This window comes from Aptenodytes patagonicus, chromosome 3 (genome assembly GCF_965638725.1).
Source record: "Aptenodytes patagonicus chromosome 3, bAptPat1.pri.cur, whole genome shotgun sequence".
Classification (NCBI taxonomy): domain Eukaryota; kingdom Metazoa; phylum Chordata; class Aves; order Sphenisciformes; family Spheniscidae; genus Aptenodytes; species Aptenodytes patagonicus.
Genome location: NC_134951.1, coordinates 2,079,779 through 2,099,733, shown reverse-complemented (window position 1 = coordinate 2,099,733; position 19,955 = coordinate 2,079,779). Strand labels below are relative to the sequence as shown.

The window sequence follows — 19,955 nt, the reverse complement described above, 5'->3', positions numbered from 1 at the left end:
AATTAAAGCCCAGGCCATGTGCTGAGGGGAAAGGAGGTGGTGGGGGAGCAGGAGTGCAGACACAATGCGAGGGGTGGAGCGTCCTCTGCCAGCCGTGAGTCAGAGGAGCCGGGGGGGAGATGACAGAGGAGCTGAAGATGGACTGAAGGAGAAGCTTGCAGGAAAAGGAAACAGAAGTAAAGCAATCCAACACACTTATACAAAGCATTGAAACGGGCTGTGTTTAGATAGTTGTTGAAACGCTGTAAGGCCAAGAAGCTAAAAATTGCAGGGATACAGGGAAGAGCTCAGTCTGTGATGGGATGGTGGTGCTGGTTGTGAGGGCTTGCTTGGCCAAATGGTGACCAGGGGACACCAAAAGGAGGGTAACGTGATCACGTGTTGTCTTCCCTTCGCACTGTTTCCTTCACAAATGAGGCATCAATTCAATAAGAAAGACTTGTGTTGGGTTAGTTACCTCTTCAGAGGTCACTTGGTCCATGTTTTCTGGCTCTGGCACGGAGGAACCACTCCTCCTGCAGCTGCAAAAAGCTTGTCCTTACCCTGTCTGTCTTTGGTTCCAGGTGCAAAGTAGGTCAACCAACATGAGTGGCCTTGGGGACAGCTCAACGGACCCTGCCAACCCCGACTCTCGGAAGAGGAAAGGCTCGCCCTGTGATACAGCCCAGAGGTATGTGCGCTGCTCCCAATCGGTCCCCTGCCGCGGCTACTTTGTCATTCCCACTGCGTCGCTCCGTCCCGTCTGCTCGAGCAGATGGAGCCGGGTTTCAGCCACTCGGAAACGTTCACACTTCCCACCAGAACTTCGCTTTGCTTTTAGCGGTGGCTGCAGTGGAAGATGGAGCATGAGGGAAATGCGGCTCCCCATCTGCTCTGCTTGTTGTTAGGTGGCAAATGATGATTAGAGGCTTGTTATCAAAGTTAATGTATTGATTTTATAAATTGAGAGCGCTCAGAGCATCAGGAAAGCTTTCTCGGGGTAAATTTGGGGAAGATACTTCCACGAGGTCTGCAGATCATCCCAAGCCTTCTGCCTCTTCACGCCAGATTCCCAAGAAATCTGTGTTTTTGTAATATTCAGAAACTCCGGTGGAGACCCTCTTGCTCCATGGTGCAATTACAGAACAGAAAATATTTCTGTCTGAAATATCTTCATTTCTGTGTGCTCATGCAGACTGCTTCAAAGCTCAGCTCACTGCAGAAAGGCATCTTTTGCTTATGACCGAGCCTTCCCGTCCCAGCTACCTTGCCACCTGATTTAAGACTACAAAGTCCTAGATAGAGGCAGTTGTGATCTCCTTCCACGGGCTTTTCCAGGCTCCCTGTAAATCCTGTGCATCTTTTTTCATGGTGATATAGTCTGTTAGTAAGGATGAACGTACGGTGCTGCTGCTGACTCCGTGTCTCTAATGCCTGGGATGCTGTTTTGCTCATTGTCACAGAATATCGATGCACTGAGCAAACCCCAGGTGTATTTTCTGTCACTTACAGCTCATACATGATATTCTAGACAATAAATGTAAAGGCTACGGTGTTCCAGTAGAGAGACATTAAGAGGTTGTTTGAGGATTTCTGTTTATTGCGGTTTTTGGTTGCAACATCTCCCTTCTGTAGAGTTCACACACCTTCTTACAGAGGCTCTGTGGTTCATGGCTTAGCTGTGCCATTAAAGGAGTAATAATTGCAGAACATGTTTTGATAGCACCTGTAGCTGTCTTATTCCTAACAAATACTTCTGTAATCATGTGAAATATTTCCCCTTTCTGGCTGAGTCATTTGAGTCAGAGCTCTGCAGCCCTCGCTGCTGTCTCCAGGCTGGTCTCAGAGCTGGTCCTCGCCCCAGAGGTGAGTGTGGGATGAAACTGTTGGTCCTTGGGTCCAAGCAAGGTGGGCTTGGACACCTCTTCTTGAAGGAACTGCTCTCCAGATGGATGAGGACACACCTGGCTTTGCTTCATTTGGTCTACTTTTGGAAAGCAGATCTCTTGTGGTTTGTTTCCGAACCCCTAAGCACCCCAAGAAAGCCTTCTGTTGCCGTCACCGGGGGTCTTTCAAAATACGAGGAACAAACTGATCGTACAGAAGCAGAAACTTCTGGATGAAGGATTCTCCTTCCTTGTCCAAGCACAACGAGTTTTTACATCCACAGATCACCTACAAGCAATTTCAGAAGGGTTGACTCAAATGCTTGTCATTGGGTTGGCCATCCAACCCTGAACACTGGAGCTGAAGCATTTTACCAAAATCCAGAAGAGAAGTCCTCACCAGTGCTGTGTCTTCCTTCCTTCAGACCACCTCCCGACTTGCAGCCGCCACGGGGAGGGACCTCATCCTCCTCCCTGGGCTGGCCAGAGTCCTCCGTAACGTACTCCGGAGCAAAGTGAACTTCAAAACTCCTTTGTTAAAACCTGGAAGGTTTAACTATTGCTTTTGATGATACTTGGGAGTCATAAAGAGCAGCCCACTGCTGTAATATTCTCATGATGCTTTTATGTAAGGAAAATTGGCCAATTCTCCCTCCTACAATTTGAAAGTTGCCACAGCAACAGCGACATTAAGGGTTTTCATGAAATGAGCTCACCCACAACAGAGGGAATTTTTTTTCTCTCCCCTCTGCTGTTGCTTTTTGGTTCACAGGGAGAGTTAGGAGTTAATTTGACCTTAACTAAAATACTCGCCCAGCTCCTTTGAGAAGCATTTGCCTGCCCATTGCCAGGGAGCGTGACAGCGGCTGGACCCAGCACTTCTGCAGCAGGTGGACATCCAACCTACCTCCATGAAGCTCTTTTTGCTGCCTGTGACCCCTTAGCACCCATTGGCAGCTGCCTGCTGGGGCAGCGAGGGCTCCTGCGCCCACCCGAGCCCATTGCGAGGAGTTTCCAGGTCGCACAGCATGTCTCCTGTGGACTTCATGAGATTGGTGGCCCGAGCAGAAACATGGCTTGTGTTCTCCACACCCACAGCTGGCTTTGCCTTTTCTTTTTCCTTTCTTTTTTGATTCTGCTGCTCCACTGAGTTAAAGGAGGGTGAGTCATTCCTGTTGCTCCTCTGGGCAGTCACACTACCTGGAGAGACATGGGCAGGAGGAGAAGCGAGGCGATGGAGAGTAAACTTGGGAGGCAAGGGGAGGTTCATCACGGAGGCTCATCCCTGCGGTCATCAGGTGTTTGCACGTGAGAGCAAATTTAAGCAGCAGTAAAATGCCCAAGAGACAACACCTACCTGTCAGACCTGGATATTGAGCTAATGAAGTGGCTGGAATTAGGAAAAAATAAAGAAACATCTGTGCAGCCTACCTGAGGAGCTCCTTAGAGGGGAGGGCTGGTGTTGTCTCATCCCCTTTTGGACAGATAGGGTTTCTAAAGGGTCTCTGCAGAGTTATCAGAGTATACTCATGCTCTGGTTGGCTTGCATTCCCAGCAGATAAAATAACCAAACTCTTCTTGAAGCCTTCAGCTGTTAGCGGAGCTTGTTTGGCCACATAGCACAAGCCAGAGCACGTCTGCGGTGGGACACAAATCTCCTACCGAGCCGGACTTTTGGAATCAGCTTTTGTAACCAGTGTTTTCTCAGCGCCTCTGTGAGAAGTGAGGCCTCTCTGAGGCCAGAAACATCTCACCATGCCCACAGGCATCTCAGCAGCTTCTCGGTGTCTAGTAAATAATAGGGATTTTCAGGCAATACATCTTACATAGAGTGCTGGGCGTCCTGTGGAGGTTGTAACAAAAAATTAGGTGGCTTATTGAAAACCAACCTGATAAAAGCCATCGCAAGCGGTGTAGAGCCGTGTCGGGCATTTTGAGCTGTCCTCATTTCATCCCGTGGTTGAGGTAGTGGAAAGTATTTAGGGAAAATGTGTCTCTGTGTGTCTGTCCTATATGCACAGTTTGTTTTGGTGGCTTTGATGCTTATAATGCCTTTGGTAAAGGAATATGTTACAGTGTCGAGGGTGGCTTCAGTGATGGCCACGTCATAGCACGTAAATAATATATTCTCAATTCCCAGAATTTAGAAATCGTTGATGGGAGAGCGTTGGGCTTCTGCAGTGGCCGGGAGCTAAAAGAAAAGCTGCTTTCGCTGGGACAAAAAGGTTGATCTCATGAATATTTTTCGTCTTCCTCTTGTCACCGTTGGTTCAGATTTTCACTTTGGTGAACTCCGGTGGATGTTGTTAACCTTTATGTGTGAATTTAGGATTAAACTTGGCGACAGCTGGAATAGTGGCTGTGGAAAAATTAGAGGCTGTATATAAATATTTTTGATTATTTTCGTTATAACTCATTTATAACTATTTTTGAGAGGAAGGCAGAGTCCTGAATGTTAGAGGTCTGTTTTTGTTGGGGGTGCCTGGCTAGCCCTATGTATCTACCGTGGCATTAATTTTGATTATTTTTATATGCATAAAAATATACAAAAGCCTGAAGGAACTCCCAAGTATTTTGGAGATACTGGGATTATAGCATGGCCATCACTCCAGCCAGTAGTTGTATTTTTGGGTTCTTGTCCAGTGCCCAGGTGTGACTAGACTGAGCAGTAGGAAAAAATCATTAACGTGACTTTTAATTTTTTTTTCTTTCTCTAACAGCAATGAAAAGCGGCGACGGGAACAGGAGAACAAATATTTAGAGGAGCTGGCGGAGCTGCTGTCTGCAAACATCGGGGACATCGACACTCTGAGTGTCAAACCCGACAAATGCAAGATCCTAAAAAAGACGGTTGATCAGATCCAGCAGATGAAGAGGTTGGAGCAAGGTAAGGCGGCAGCCTCCTGCCTTGGCTTGTCGGGAAGCTTCAGAGTAAGGGCGTTCTCCTGGTACCCTTCAGACACTAAATTGTGGTAGATAATCGTGACTTAATTCATGAAAAATCATGACATAATGGTTCCATTTGCAACAGTTTTCCTTCTCCTGCTTTTAGGAAAGCGTTGATACAAAAGGGTATGCCTTGCCCTCATTGTTTGGCTTGTTCAAGACGCCACCTTTGTTTCTGGTGCAAGGTGGCACTTTACTCTGTGTTTGTGATTCATCCTGAAATTATTCCTTAGATTAAAATAATCAGAAGTGCTTGTTAAAGCTTTCAGGATCAGGCCCATTAAGTGCTTATCAGCAACACTGCGTGCAGAAACCCCGTTTTATAGCTGGGTAAGGTGAAGGACAGACAGCTCTGCTACACGCTGTGCAAGACTTGGTGAAGAACCATGTTTCCTTGTCAGATCTGTTCTCCTGCCAACCAAGCAGATTAGAGGAGGCATTAATCCACCTCCCACCAGTGAATACGGCTCTGTAACCGGTAAATGGAGAAGGGATGCTTGAGAAGCCACACAAAGGTTAAAATTGACCCCAAGTGTCAACTCATAGACTGAAATGTCGAAGTCCAAAGGGCTCAAGCGATGCACAGGAGAAGGGGTGAGGTGTATTAAGGGGGGAGCAGGACTTGTTCAGGTCCTTGTAACCCCAGCATCCCTCCTGGAGCTGCTGCAGGTGGGTTCCAGCTTGCTCTGCATCGTGCCCGCTATAGGCTGCCCATCTCGTGCGCTGAAATACTTTGTCCTTTGTGCAAATACTTTTTCCTTTGTGCAAATACTTTGTCCTTCATGCAAACGTTTTGTCCTTTGTGCACAAGGTGAATCCTGCTCAGTATTAGCGCTGAGAGCGCGTCATCCGTCAAGCATTGCCTTTGCCAAAGCTCCCACCGCATGCTCCAAGCGGAGCGGTGTTACCTGATAACAGATGTTAAATTTTTCCCAAACCCCATGGCTGGAACGTGGGTATGCACGCACAGGCGCTCCATAGAATCACAGAATGGTTTGGGTTGGAAGGGACCTCTAAAGGTCATCTAGTCCAACCCCCCTGCCGTGGGCAGGGCCATCTTCAACTAGAGCAGGTTGCTCAGAGCCCCGTCCAGCCTGACCTGGAATGTTTCCAGGGATGGGGCATCCACCACCTCTCTGGGCAACCTGGGCCAGTGTCTCACCACCCTCAGCGTAAACAATTTCTTCCTTCTCTCTAGTCTGAATCTCCCCTCTTTTAGTTTAAGCCAGGCATTGCCATAGGTCCTCCCAGCTCGCTATTATTTCAGGCACCGAATTTTGGGGCAAGCACAGTGGCAAAGCATTCGGCTCACGTTGCACAGGCTGCCCGGGCTTCCTGACGAACCAGGACGACTGCTTTTAGATTTCATTCACGTTGTGCCCGGGCTCTGAAAGGAGTTTGGTAGCGAGTGAGTACGCCCAGGTTCCTGCTCGCTGCCACTTCACTGTTCATTAGTTTTCTTGACATTGCACAGCAGGGCTGAACATTAACTAGGACAAGCACTACTTAAAAATATTATGCCCTGAGTTTTGCTCTGTATTGCCGGCTTATCTAGTGCGGTGCCAAATTACTGAAGAAAAGAAACTTCACCTGTATTTGTTTTTAGCAGTTTACTGCGAGAGCATGTTGCATGAGGAGGTAGGAAAAATAGGGCAAAAAGTCAGAATATTTGTGGCCAGAGACAATTTTCTGTCCTTGTCGTTATATCGAGTGTTAGACGTCATGTTTCCCTGCCCGTGTCCTTCCTCCTCCTCCTCTCTGTTTCTCAGCCATAAACCTGATTAATATTTGCTAACTGTTGAGGGTGTGGTTTTGCTGCTGAAGTATTGTGAACGGCGACGTGTCCTGCAGCGTTGGCTGTGCTCCTTCTAATGCTCCATTAGGAAACCCACCTGGAGACGTGATTTCACGTAACAGAGAGGAGCTGGGGAGTTTGAACTTTGCAGTGGTGTGTTACAGCGGGCTCAGGATGTCCCAGCAAATGATGCTGTTCAGCCCAATAATAAGCAAAACTCATGAGCGCTGGGAAAAATTATGCTAAACCTCGTAGCAGAGCAGATCTCAGTGAAAAAACAGCCAACGTCCTGTTATTAATTTAATTTGGAAAATGTGCCAGGCGTAGAGCTGGGGAGCTTGGGAGGGGGCAGGTGGCAGCGCCGGGGGAGTGGGGACATCCCGGGGGGGGGCATCATCCCCGCTGCCAGCCCTGGAGGGTTTGGAGGTTGCATCCCACCGGCTCTCCCCCCTCCTTGCACCTCCGCCGCAGGTTGTCCTTGGTTTTAACCCGCAAAGGGGTGGAGGAGCCGGCAGAAGCTTGCAGATGGATCGCACGCAGGGGCTGAGCCCTCCCTCCCATCCCCCTGCCTGCTGGGCTGCTATTTAAAGTATGAAGCAAATGCGTTTAGAAAAGATTCCTAGGTCTGGACACTTTCCAATGTTAGTAATGTACAGTTGGCAGAACAAGCGGTTTGCGGCTGTGGCAGCAACCTGAAATTCATCTGCCAAGACAGCAATAAACGCAGCAGAGGAAGAGGCCAGACAGTTAATTTTTCAGCCTTTGTCCGTCCCGCAAAAGTTTTTTCGATTTTTTCGAGTTGAGTGGTTTGAGTGTTGGAGCCCTGAACCGTGCCTGCGCGCTGTCGCTCGCCGGGGAAGGAGAAAAGGCCACCGATGCCTCCTGGGCGGTGTGGAGGTCAGCAAGGAGAAGAACTCTCTGAGCATCTTGCCTGGGCTTTACGGGGCAGCGGTCCATCTGTGCGGACCTCCCTCCCCTTTGCCTTCAGACTGGTGTCTTGCCCAGCAAGACACGGATGCCAGAGGTCCTGTCCTGGGGTGGGTCCTCTGCTGCAGAGCCATGCCATGAGACGGAGCTGATGTCCATCCATCACACGGAGGTGAGCTCGCCCAAGGTTGTTTTAATTCAGAGCAGTGCTGCCGCAGTCAAAACCTGATGGATGGAGGCAAGCTGGACAGCTTCGCTGCTCAACACGCGTCGCTCTTTGGCTTTGTAGGGTTAGCAGAGGTGGTGTAAAGGCCGTTAGAAGAAGCCATCAGGGCAGCGTGGTGGAGCTGTGATGGAGTCAGGAGGCTGCAGGACGGGGAGGAGGCTCAGTTGCCGCTGGGAAGGCAGCCAGTGCATGGTTACAAATGCAAAACTAAGGCATCTTGGTCATACAGGAGAGTACAAAAATGAGCAGAGATATTGGAAAAAACGCATTGATGCACGGACCACCACTTGTTTTTTTCTTTTTCTGTAAAATGATGTAATACTTGGTGCTTACCCTGCAAGTGCTGTGGAGGTTGGGGTCACCCCTGCCCCGAGGAGAGGCAGAGCCTCGGCATCCAATGCTGCTGCGATGCCAGGCTCTGCGGTGGCAGGCAGGCTCCAGAAAGGTATTGCCATTTTTCCCCCGGATGATTTTTTTAATTGAACGCCCCAGTTTTGGGAGGGTGATAACCTTTGGTTTATGGAAGGGGTGATGAGCAGTGTGCAGAGATCTGACAGAGATGGGAGCCGGCGGAGGGGTCATCTCATCTCCCTTGTAGAGCTCCCAACCTTGGCAGTGTCCTTTTTAAGATGAAGCCACCAAGTCTTTTCCCAAAAGCCTTCTCCACTGATAGGCTGCTTAATTTCCTTCCAGAGCAGGAGTATAAATGTGGCACCTTAATAGAATAAATCAAATAGTATTGAGCTTTTCATTACGCCACCTACAAACTCAAACAGCCGCAGAGGGTTGCCCTTGAAACACCTCCTAAGGCATCGCAAGTGACTCTACCACAGCCAGCGTCCAAGGGACCTCCTTCCCCCCGTCCTTCCTGCATTTGCTCATCGCCGCTTGCTGGCGGTCTCTCCTGCTGTGCTGCCGTATGTTTGGCTTCTGCGGGAATCGGTGCGCAGAGCCGGCAGCTACCTGGTCCAGGAGCAGCCGCAGCACGGCTCCCGGCCCCGCCAGGACGCATGGGGCGATGCTCATGAGTTTCTGGTCCTGCGAGGTCCAAAAGCCCCAGCAGATTTACTTTGTAGTTGCCAAAATAAAGGATTTATTCCGTGTTTGCTTGGATTTGTACAGCTTAACTTATCTCATGAAGGACCCCGAGTCGCTGCTTGCCTTTCCAGTGCAAGGCTTCTTATGGCAATGGAGGGTCATATGACCTCATGTATGACACCTTCAGCCCCAGTGAAGCCTGGCTTTTCGGTGGTGGAGCTGCTGAATTTATTCTTACAGATGTATAAAGAAAAAAAAAAATTCAGATCTTTATTAATGCAGTTTTACTCTGTAATAATGCTACAGAATAGTGACCTGATTTCAGAGTGTTTTAAAAGGGCACTAGGAGAAGAATTAGCTTTCTTTCCCGAACGTTACTGTGTTAACCTGCAAAGATGACCCTCAGTTTTTAAGTTGAGTTACTTTGGGCAGGGAGGGGGAGAAGGCTATTTCTGAGCCTTTACTTCAATAATTTTCAGGGGGGTTAGGTATAAGAGCATTTCTGTCTCTTCTCGGACCACACAAAAATTCCACAACTTGTTCTTCTACTGCATGGAGGTGTCCTCTTTCAGGTCCAACAAAACCATGGAGCAGTTGTGTCCTCCTGACGTCTTTTTATTTGTTTTTTTCCTGAAGTGTGGCCATAATAAGACGGGCTCCTTCAGGCAAGTTTGTGCTCCATTGTCATTAGGGCACATCAACCCAAAAAGAAGAGGACCCTTAATTTAAGACCACCCCCCATTTGGAAGTTAACCTACTTGGGGAAATAATTTTCCTTTTGGGTAAATACAGCAAGTTAATTAAGTGAAGTATATGAAATAATTATTGATTTTGGCTGCTCTCTTGCATACGATCATTGGGCTGTCAGTGGCTTTCCTTTAATTAAGTTTCCCTGCTGTCTTGTCATATGCTTAGATTTGGCCCTGGATTTATTTTGTGATATACATGTACAGCTTCTAGCGCAGAGAGGTCCTGGGTCCTCAGTAGGACGTATGGAAGCCTCTTCAAAACGAATGCTGAGTTTCTTCTTGAGTTTGGGAATGCCAACACATGGTGAGCTTTAAAAAGAGAACAAAAAAGCCTTGGCTTTGTATTTCGCAGTGGTCAGAAAATGGTGAAGTGGTGGCTTGGGAAGAGGCTTCTCCCACAGCCTGCGACAGTGGCGTGAGGTTTTGGGAGGAGGAGAGGAGGAGACGTTGTCCTCGGGCGCTGAGTCAAGAGCCCCTTCTTGTCCCAGCAGCCGAGTGATGTGGTACGTTATTAAAGGTCACAAAATTACTCCCATAAAACCACAAAGCGAGTAATTGCGTGCAATGTGTGGAAGCAAGTCGCAGAGCCGAGGCCCCTTGGTGAGCTTTACCCCAAAGCAGAGGAACCCAGTGCAGAGCAATTAAAGGCTTTCAGCTGGTTTCTTCTGCCCAGGTCCAGGCTCCCACATTACCCTCAGTCCACATGCAGGGTTTTGCGTCCGCAGCCCCTGGGGACGGAGCTCTACATGGCCTTTCATTAGCTTTGAGGAAGTATCTAGCTGAAGTCCATGTTACTGAATCTGCAAAGGAGCTGGACATCTCCAGTGCAGGAGTGGAAGGAGCCTTTGGGACCTTCTCCCTCACTTGGCTTTGTTTTGCCAAGATAATGTAGTTAAAGTCTCTAGGCTTGTCTTTTTCTGTTTAGGATCCTCCTAAATTGTCTGCATATTCTTCTTTCACCGACTCCAATCTGAACGCATCTTTCTTGACATGCATTGAATCACAGGCAGTATTTCCAGTTTCTGATTAAACTTCTCAGGTCCTTGGAGCTGCTGCCTCCACGCCACCAAGGGAAAGTACCTTCTGCATAACGTGCTCTGCCTTGTTTATGCTTGCATTATTTCTTGCATTTTATATTTTTGAATACTCTTTCATTTCAGCTCTTCCCTCTCCCCATATTGTAATCCAGTATCCTCTTGGAGAAGTCTAACATTTCACTTGGGCGCTGGCAAACTCTCTGTCTGGCTGGAACCATCTCATTTCCATAAAGCTTATTTCCATTTCTGATAATGTTGTTGTTTGACAAATGGGCTCAAAGCAGGGTCAGCTCTGGGATCAGCCCAGGTTGCTGAGGGCTTTACCCAGTTGGGCTTTGGAAGCCCCCAAGGATGGAGAAGCACAAGTGCTCTGGGCAACCTGCTCCAACGCTTGGCTGGCCTTGTGGTGAACAAGATTTTCCTCCTATCCCACCTGAACATCTCTTGCTTCACTTGCACCCATTGCTTCTCATCTTCTCCCCATGCATCGCTGTGAAGAGCCTGGCTCCATCACCTCCATAACTTCTTGTAGGCACGGGCAGGCTCCTGTCAGGTGCCCCAAAGCCCTTCCCTTGGCCTCTGGTCTCGGAATCAGTGTTCCAGTCCTGAGCATCTTGGTGGCCTCCACTGAACTCACTCCAGTTTGTCTTACACTGGGGTCCCAAAACTGGATGCAGTGTGTGGTGGTGGTCACCTAGGTGTGGTGCCCAGGCTGGCCATGCAGATGGAGCAGGTTGAAGACAGGAGCCAGTGGCCACTATACGAAGTACAGGTTGCTATCAGGAGAGCCAAGGGGGAGGGAGGTCCCAGGGACTCTGGACACCGGGGATGTCCTGCTGCATTCCCAGATCACATCTGAGCTCCTTCCTTGGTGGCCTGGAGAGCTGCCCAGGGTGAGTGTTGCTGCCAGGAGGGCAGGGCGACAGCACGCCATCACTGCTGCCTTTCTGCCTTGCATGCAGAAATTGAGATAAACTTAAACTATTAGATTCAGAGAATTCAGGTGTAATTTTTGGTAGTTTTTATGTGCTGAGTCAACACGGAGGTCCTGCAGTGGACCCAAAAGAGGACACCTTCATGCAGTGGAAGAACAAGTTGTAGAGTTTTTGCATAGTCAGAGAAGAGATGGAAACCCCATTACTTGGAAAATCATTAAAGATTTTCAAGAAATAGCCTGAGCTCAAAGTATCCCAGCTTTCAAGGCCAGCGATGTATTATAAACAGAAATTTAGGTCTAACATTTGAGGTTTGACTGAAGAACAAAAGCAAGCAGCAGGGTGGCGTCTGAGGAGCAATGTAAGTGGAAATGTCTCTGGGAAATGGAGTAAATGAAAACCGCTTTAAGGGGTTTACATTAATTAAAGGATTTTTTTAATTAATTAATTAAAACCACATTAAGGTTTGTGTCAAATCTAAAATTAGATTGGAATATCTCCAGGCTACAACTGTCAGCCTGGTGCTGTAGTCTCCTCTTTAAATGCATTGACTTTATTGGAGTTATCCTGATTTTGTTTGCTTCAAGGGAGGTCAGAAAAGGGGAGCTTTGCTTTTGCCTTAGGGCGGTGTTTTGCAGACTCTGGGTTCTTCTGCCTTCGTCCCTGTGGTCAGGAAGGACCTTCTCGGCCAGCGGCGCTGGCGCTGGGTGTTTGCAGGTGCTGGGGAGGAAAGCTCTTTCTTCATCCCAAACCTGGTGGTTGGATTAACTCTGATGGAGCAGCTCGTGCTACTAGAGGGAGGGATGCGCACCGCTTTCATCCTATCTCAGTGGCCAATTTTTCACTGTATGTTAGAGGGCTACAGAGAAAGAAAAACAACCAAACCCTGGAGGCCAGATCAGACATCAGCGGGGAGGGAGAATTCCTCCTTGGCTTTGGTAGGTGCCCACTGAAAGCCCTCAAGTGTGAGGCTGATCCAAGGTAAACAGAGTACAAACAGATCCAGTCCTTTTAACTGTTTAACTTCATCCTTCCAGGAATCCTTCTGAGAGCCTGAAGAGGATGAAACCACCTGCTCGTTTTTGGTGGAAATGAGTTTCGGATCATTTCTGTGCCAGCGTTGCCCTTTAATTTGTTTTATTCTTCCTTCTGTTTGGTAATTACCCCCCTTCCCTAATGTATTTTCATGAAGTTGTTGCTCTTGTTCTCTACCTTCGCTTGACTTGTCCAACAAACAAAGCTCTCCCGGGATCTTGGTGTCAGATAGTTATGCATTTTCTTTAAACAACCCAACAGCTCTTTTCTGTACTTCTTCCAACTGAACTTCATTTTTCTTGAGTGAATTGGCCCAGATTGTCATGATTTTTCTTACCAGATCTTACCGGTATCGTTAGGTTGTTGCTGGTACCACCCCTGGTATGCTGGAGGTAACGGTTGTTGTCTCCTCTTGTCACCTCCATTAAGCCATCCCCAACTTTTAGCCAAAGCTCAGGTTCTTGGCTGATGAGTGCGTGACCTTCAAGTAGTAGACAGTGGGAGAAATTAGCACAGTTTAGCAGAGCGATTGGGTATTTTTTTACCATTTGGTCCTCCTTCACGTGAACGGGTCAACCCACCCTCAAGTTGGTGTGTATTTTCTCCCTGCATGACTGCCTTACCTCGGGTGCCAGAGGAACACCACTGGTGACCTCTCCTCATCCTGATGAAACACCTTTATTCTCAAAATTGAGTTTCACGGAGCTTCTTGGGAGTCTCTGCTAGATCTTGGTGCTATTCAACATCTTCATGGATGTGGAAGGACATACAAAATCATTGCTAAACCAATACAGGATGGGCATACAGGAGTGCTGGGTGGGTGCTATCCTGGGAAATGATACTTTTCAAGAAGATCTGGAGATCCTGGAGGCGAAGGCAGTCAATGTGAACTTGGGATGTGATGAAAAGCAAGGTGGGCTTCTATTGGGTGATGTTACGCGTGCATGGAGTTGGTGGGACAAAACTGGAGCTCAGGCATGGTATCCACGCTGGGAGGAGATTGCAAAATCCAGAGAAGGCAGAGAGGAGAGCCACGGAAATGAGCCAGGGGCTGGAGAAAATGTCTTGCAGCTTGGAAGGTTGAAGAGCTCTGTTGAGTGTATCCGGGGGGGGCGGGGGGGGGAAGGAGTGGGGACATGGTGATGACACTAACAAGAATGGAAAATGCTGGCTACTAAAGAGGTTTTTAAATCCAGCATAACAGAGAATGACTCAAAGCCGAAGCCAGACAGAAACAAATTAGGACGAGGGCCCAGAGTTACAACTGGGAGGGTGATTGCTTTGGGAACCAGCTGCCAAGGGAAGCGGTGGGTTGCGTCAGTTTTTGGCCAAACAGAAGTTCAGGGCTCGTGGTGGTGGAATTCAGTGAACTCTGATGGCTCTGCGATATTCAAGAAGTCAGACTGGCCAATCTAGTGATCTCTACTGGCCTTCAACTCCATAAATCTGAACGTTTTGATTTTGAAAAATGCCTGGAGAGATGGATCCCCGTCTGTGGCAACAACTTCTGCCAGTGCAGAGCCGGGGCGAGAGTCCTCGTGCAGCTTCCTGAGCATCCGCATGGGTCCCCTGCCCCACGCTCCGGCCTGCGCCCTTCCCAGGATTAAAACCTCTCTGTTATCAGAGTAATTAAGTGCACCTCACGCACAAGTCTGTTGGAGCGGGTCCGGGGAATTTCACGCCCTCCCCTTCTCCGCAGTTTGGTTTCAATGTGAAATGTTAAACGGATTGCACCCCTGCCCACGCTCTCCGCAGACATTTGTGAAGTCTGTCTCTCCGTATCCTCTGGAATCTATTTTATATCAGGGATTGATTTCAGATACAAACTCCCCCAGGTCAGTACTATAAAAATCTGCCTGTGCAGCAACACCAGGGAGCATCCTCTGTATATGTTTATTTTATGGAGCCATACCACCTACAAAGCATGTCAATAAAATTCTCATCCCTGCTCTGACAGTTTTAATCTAGCTGGCAGCTTAAATATAGACCAAGGGGAAGGGGAGGCTGCTAAGAATTGCACAGACCTCTCCAAACGGTGCCTTTATTTTAACAAGTGAACATTTGGTTATTACATCCTCAAGCTTTTAAACATCTCACACTGTCAAGAACTAATAAATCCTTTAGCACCTTGCTGTAAGAAGAGGATCTGATAGGATGTAACAGGCGTGTGGATCATGCGGAGAGTCATAAACCACCTGTAGAAATCACTCCTCCTCTTGCCTTCTGCTGTGCCGGATTAGCTTTTTTTTTTTCCTCTTTTTTTATTCTCCTTGATTCAGTCTCATTTTTAAGAGAGGCAGGAAAGGAGGAGGAAAAAAAATCCCCATTCTTTAAAGCTCTTTTCCTGGCCCTCCTTACCCTTCGTAGAGATGGACAAAACCTATTTTAAGGTTCTTCTTCCCCTGGGATGGCACCCGAGCAGGATTTTGCCTCCTCTGAGCTTGTCCTCCCTCTGCTCTGGACCCCTGTTCATTTGGTTGATGATCAGAAAGAGGTTCATCCATCCCATGAGCTGGCATCCCTTTGGCTGCAGGAGGAGGATGACAGGGGTCCATCCCACCTCTCTTCTAGCAGCCGCGATGGAGGCATCTCATCTGAGCTAGTCATCAAGTGTCCTGTGCAAGAGGGGGTTCAGAGGGAAGCTCACCCCAGCACACCTCTGCAAGTGCCCGTCTTGATTATTGACCCATCAGAGTGCCCGGCGGTGCAAGCATTGCCATGCCTAAAAAGCAAGAAGTAACACAATAAACCTCTTTCTTATGGGAAAAAAAAAACCAAACTTGGAGCCAGCCGTGCAAGTCCTTCTGTTTTCATTTCAGATTTTCCCCTGAACAAACTTTTATAGACCTTAATCCTCCTAATGCTCCTGTGAGCAGAGGAAATAAAGGGAGATTTGTACAAGGCGATAATAGCTTTTATTATGCCGAGCGGTATGGTTGGGCAAAGCTAACAAACTTGCTGGGACACGAGCATGAGAGATGCAGGAGCGGTCTCGCTCCCTCTGGGGCCACGTTATTCCCTGGTGCCCAGCTGCTGAGCTCGTCATCTGGCTTCTTCTGCTTCCCCCAAGCCCCACGATTTCATCATGGGGTGTTTGGTGGCACTTAAAGCCTCACCAGAGCCTTGGGTAGAGAGCCAGCGACACCATTTGGATGGTTTTAAATGATATTTCTCACCGTTCCTTCTGCCCTTGCTATTTAGGAAGTCCGCCTTCCAAGACAGGTTTTCATTAATTAATTAAACCGCCAGTCTCGGCTAACTACCCTTTAAATCATTAAGTCCATATCACGATGAGCGGGGTTGATGAACGCTGGAGTGGTGGATCAGGTTCCCCAGGCTGATCTTTGCCCCAGGTTTGGTGCAGCTGCTGCTCTGAGACAGTGAATTACGTGCGTGGAAGGTTTCTTATGGGAGCAGGGGATAGTTTGGACCATCCCAAATTTTTGAAATAGTGGATACGGTCCTTAAAAAAGTAGTTGCAGGTAGCTGCACCTTGGCCCTAGGTGCAGAACCCCATCGCATGAGTCTCTGGTATTTCCTGGGGGGAAACGAAGGGCAGATATTCAGCCTTGTTCCTTACTCTCCCAGGCGCTCACCTGCTTTGGGATAGGGAGCACCCGAGAACTGTGCCTTCGTGCACCCACTGTGAACATCCAGCATCTGGCACTGCACCCGCAGTTCTGCAGGTAATGATTGCACTGGAAGAGCTAAAGTTCATTGTGGAGGTGAGGTCCTCCTGAGCAGGCTCTGCACAGATCGACAAGAAAGCAGTCTTCACCTGCATGGCTTCGTCTGTCTTCTCCGGGTGGATTCCCATACCAGGACACTCCATCTTCTCTGGTGGCTTCCTATACCATGTGGGTCCTTCTCCTCTGGGTGGCTTCCCATACCACATGGCTCCATCTTCTCTAGGTAGCTTCCCATACTGTGTGGCTCCGTCTTCTCTGGGTGGCTTCCCATAGCACACAGCTCCCATCTTCTCTGGGTGGCTTCCCATACCACATGGCTCCATCTCCTCTGGGTGGCTTCCCATACCAGGAAGCTCCATCTTCTCTAGGTAGCTTCCCATACCACGTGGCTTGCTCCTATCCATCCCTGTCCCACCAGGGGCATCTCACGGCCCGGAGCTGCACTTACACCTACTGACCACACTCACATGCACGTGTTACAGCCACCCCTCGGTTCATTTACACTGCACCATGAAGTCTGCCTTTACTTCTGACAGATCCCTTTGGCGTAGCAGAAAAAGCAAGTCGATCCCCTCAATAGCTGCAGATTGACAGCTCTCCCTTTGCAGCCGAGGAGAGACAGATGGGAGGCGCGAGAAAGTCGGGTTTGGAGGAGCAGGGCTGGGGTGGGGAGTGCTGCTCTGTGCATGGGAAGCGTCAGCTCCCCCCTCGCCGTGCTCGCGCTTTGCATTGTCTGCACGCTTTGGCAGGTGTCCCCTTGCCGGTGCAGTTCACATATTTGACGTGCCTGTGCAACTTGAGCATAAAGCTGGTTTAACGGTTGACACGAGTGAATTTTTAATAGTAACTTCTCACGGACTTTAGCATGCAGCGTACCAGGGCTTCAAGATGCTGCATCCTGAGGAAAGACAGTCGGTCTAATTCTTTGCAAAATTAATTAAGTCAGGTCATTAAAACCGTGTTGCGATGTATTTTATGCCTGCAGGAGAAGAATGAAGGCTATGCCAGGGCTGGATTAAAGTTGTAGGGGGGAGCTACATGTAGCCCTTTCTCATCTCTGCAGATTTGGCCGTGCAGAGTTGACACAGTTTTTGAACGAATTAAATTCTTCAGATTTGAGATAAAAGTTTTTTTCTCCCTTTATTCCTTCCCCCAGGAAGATGGAGATGTTCTACCTGCTTGATCGCAGCGTCGACTATAAAAAAGTCTCGGCTCCTTATGCCTGTTCTCTCCTGTCAGCATTCAGCGCTCATTAATTTTGCATTCACTCAGCACCGTATAATTTTTCCTGACATTGTTCAGATAACCAGTCTTTTTTACTTAAGACATCTTGACACCATTAATGTTTAACTCTAAAAGGTGTGAAGACAGAAAGAAATACCCCTTTCCTTCTGTTTTAGTGGCAGCGCGCTTTGCTCTGCGCTCTTCGCCATTACACAAGGATTTTATCAGAAGCAGAAAAATAGAGTTTTCCATATAAACTTTGCCAAAGTGATGTTTGCTGGTCAGAGCAGGGACCGGTGTCTTGGATCTTGATCTGTACTCCTGGTGCTGTCGTACACTGATGGTGCATGATGCTCTTTGCCTTGGGGCATGGACAGATACGCTCTTGCAGGTCCATCTGGAGTCCTTCAAGAGAGAGCCACCCGTTGGTGAACCATGGTGTGTGAAAGCAGCATCAGTTGAAGCTAACCCTGGTGGCTTTTGGGTTGCGAGCATTCATGTGGCATGGCATCTCAGCTCAGAAGATGTCAATGAACTTCTTAATCCACGCCAGCAAGAGCTGCAGAAGCGTGTGTCGTTGTGCATCAGGTTTCTTCGGCTGGAAGATGGGAGTGTTAATGGGGAGTAGTGTCTTAGGCTCGTTAAAGGGAAGCACGTGTCTTGTCCATCCTCCCTGAGGTCCTCACCTGGAAGGATGTCACAGGTTGCCATTCAGTTGAGTGCGTAGCGGTTGGTTAGGATGAGGGCGACACTGGAATATGTTCTTTGCAATTTATAGTAAAGGTCAAATGGGTTAAAACAGGACTGTTGATTTATTTGCATTATACAGTCCTGAGGAACTCGGTTGTGCCTGTTGCTGGGTAGATACATGTTTAAAAAACAAGAAAAAAAATTAAAAAAAACCCCAACAAAATTCCTGCCCTCAAAATCCTTATCCTCTACATGGGAAAAGAGGGCAAATACTGGTTGGAGAAGCAGCCAAAACTGGGGAGCAGCCCATAGCCACGTGGAAGGTTAATGTTGCTTGAGCTTGTGATCACCAGGCTGAAGACCAGGTACAGAGCCGGCTTGTTGCCCACCAGGAGTGTCCGTTTCCCGGGGTTGGTTGTAGAGGTGGTGGAGGTGGCTATAGCCCTCCTGCTGACGGGAACTGCCGTCTGCTCTGTGTGGCAACTTGCACTGAAGCATCATGGGATGTTGTCCTGGTTTTGAAATATCAGTGTTGAAGGGTTTTTCGGGCAAGTGGAAGGGTAAGTCAAGCTGCTGTGTTAATATAGATGCTGGCCTGTTGTATCTTTCGCTCATACGGTTTAAAAGCTACCTTGAAATCACTAACCTCGATATAAATCCAGTGTCCCACCTGCAAATCTATGCTGGTGGATGAATAAGTCTACATGGTTTACTCCTTTTAGGATTTGATGTTTTATATAGTGGCTGGAGAGGTGCTTAACTGCTGGGACTAGTCCGTGGACTTCAGTGAGCCTTCCCAGTGCCACGGTGGGTTGGTAAGGGCAGGCTCTCGGGCTGCAGGCAGCGTGGCAAATAGCTGCGGGAGCATTAGATGGAGCCATCATCATTGCCGGTACAGCAGCAATGCTTGACTGCTTTTTTTGACTGCTTTTCCAGCCAGGCCACGAAGGAAGAAGCTCAGGTGAGACATGGGAGAGCGGCAGGATGTCCCACTGTCCTGCCCTCCACCGATCTGTCTCCACTGTTGGCTCTAGTGATGCAACTGGAGTGGCCACCAGCTTCAGTCCTCAATCCTCACCATCCATGTGGGCACTAGAGCCCGTTTTGTACACCCCAAGGGCTTAGTTTCCTCCCTTGGCTGTGTGCCTGGTGAGATGGGTCCTCCCGACATGTGCCTTTGCATGTGCATTGATGGAAGAATAAGGGTTCAAGATGTGTCTGAAGAACCACTTGGGGCTGTGTCGGTGAGGATGTTCTCCGGGAACGGCACAGGAATACTCGGGACTGAAGCGAGCGCTGTGTTGCCAGCTCTGGAGGTGCATGGGTTATTTTTCCCAGGGCCAATGTTGGAGTGAGGTGGTGAAGTCAGGATTTCAGCTCTCGCCAAAAAAGAGAGAAGAGAGAGAGCAAAACCTGGTTAACTGCTGGTTGTGGAGGAAGGCTAGGGGATAACAACCCCCCCAAACAAAAACCCAAAATGAGACTGTATCTTAGAATAAGAATTTAAAATGGATCAGGCGAATCTCCTCTAAAAATGCCTTTTTCTCTGCTCTGGCTGTAAGGGAAGCATGAGGCAAGTAGCTCAGGTGGAAACATCTCCATCACAGATGTCCCATGCTCCGTGAGATGGATCTCACCCCGGTGTCTCAGCGCTCCAGCCTGGTGTTGTGGCACACGGTTGGGGAGCACCCTGGGGCTTGTCACCGATAGACCATGGCGACGGATGGTGTAAAGCAGCCGAGCGCAGGGCTCTGAAGGAGCCGTGCGGATTTCTGAAAGCCAAGATCTGCTCTTCTGTT

The 19,955-nt window shown here is 48.7% G+C and overlaps 1 protein-coding gene across 7 annotated transcripts in view; it reads left to right on the top strand.

The window, feature by feature from the left end:
* Positions 1 to 19,955, top strand: part of NCOA1 (nuclear receptor coactivator 1) — a 188,489-nt gene that overhangs the window by 122,254 nt on the left and 46,280 nt on the right. For all 7 annotated transcript variants that reach the window (XM_076332528.1, XM_076332531.1, XM_076332527.1 and 4 more), the window contains 2 exons: positions 564 to 670; positions 4,586 to 4,752. In XM_076332528.1, the coding sequence (XP_076188643.1) occupies positions 585 to 670; positions 4,586 to 4,752 (253 nt within the window). In that variant the 5' untranslated portion in view covers positions 564 to 584. The remainder of the gene's footprint in view (positions 1 to 563; positions 671 to 4,585; positions 4,753 to 19,955) is intronic.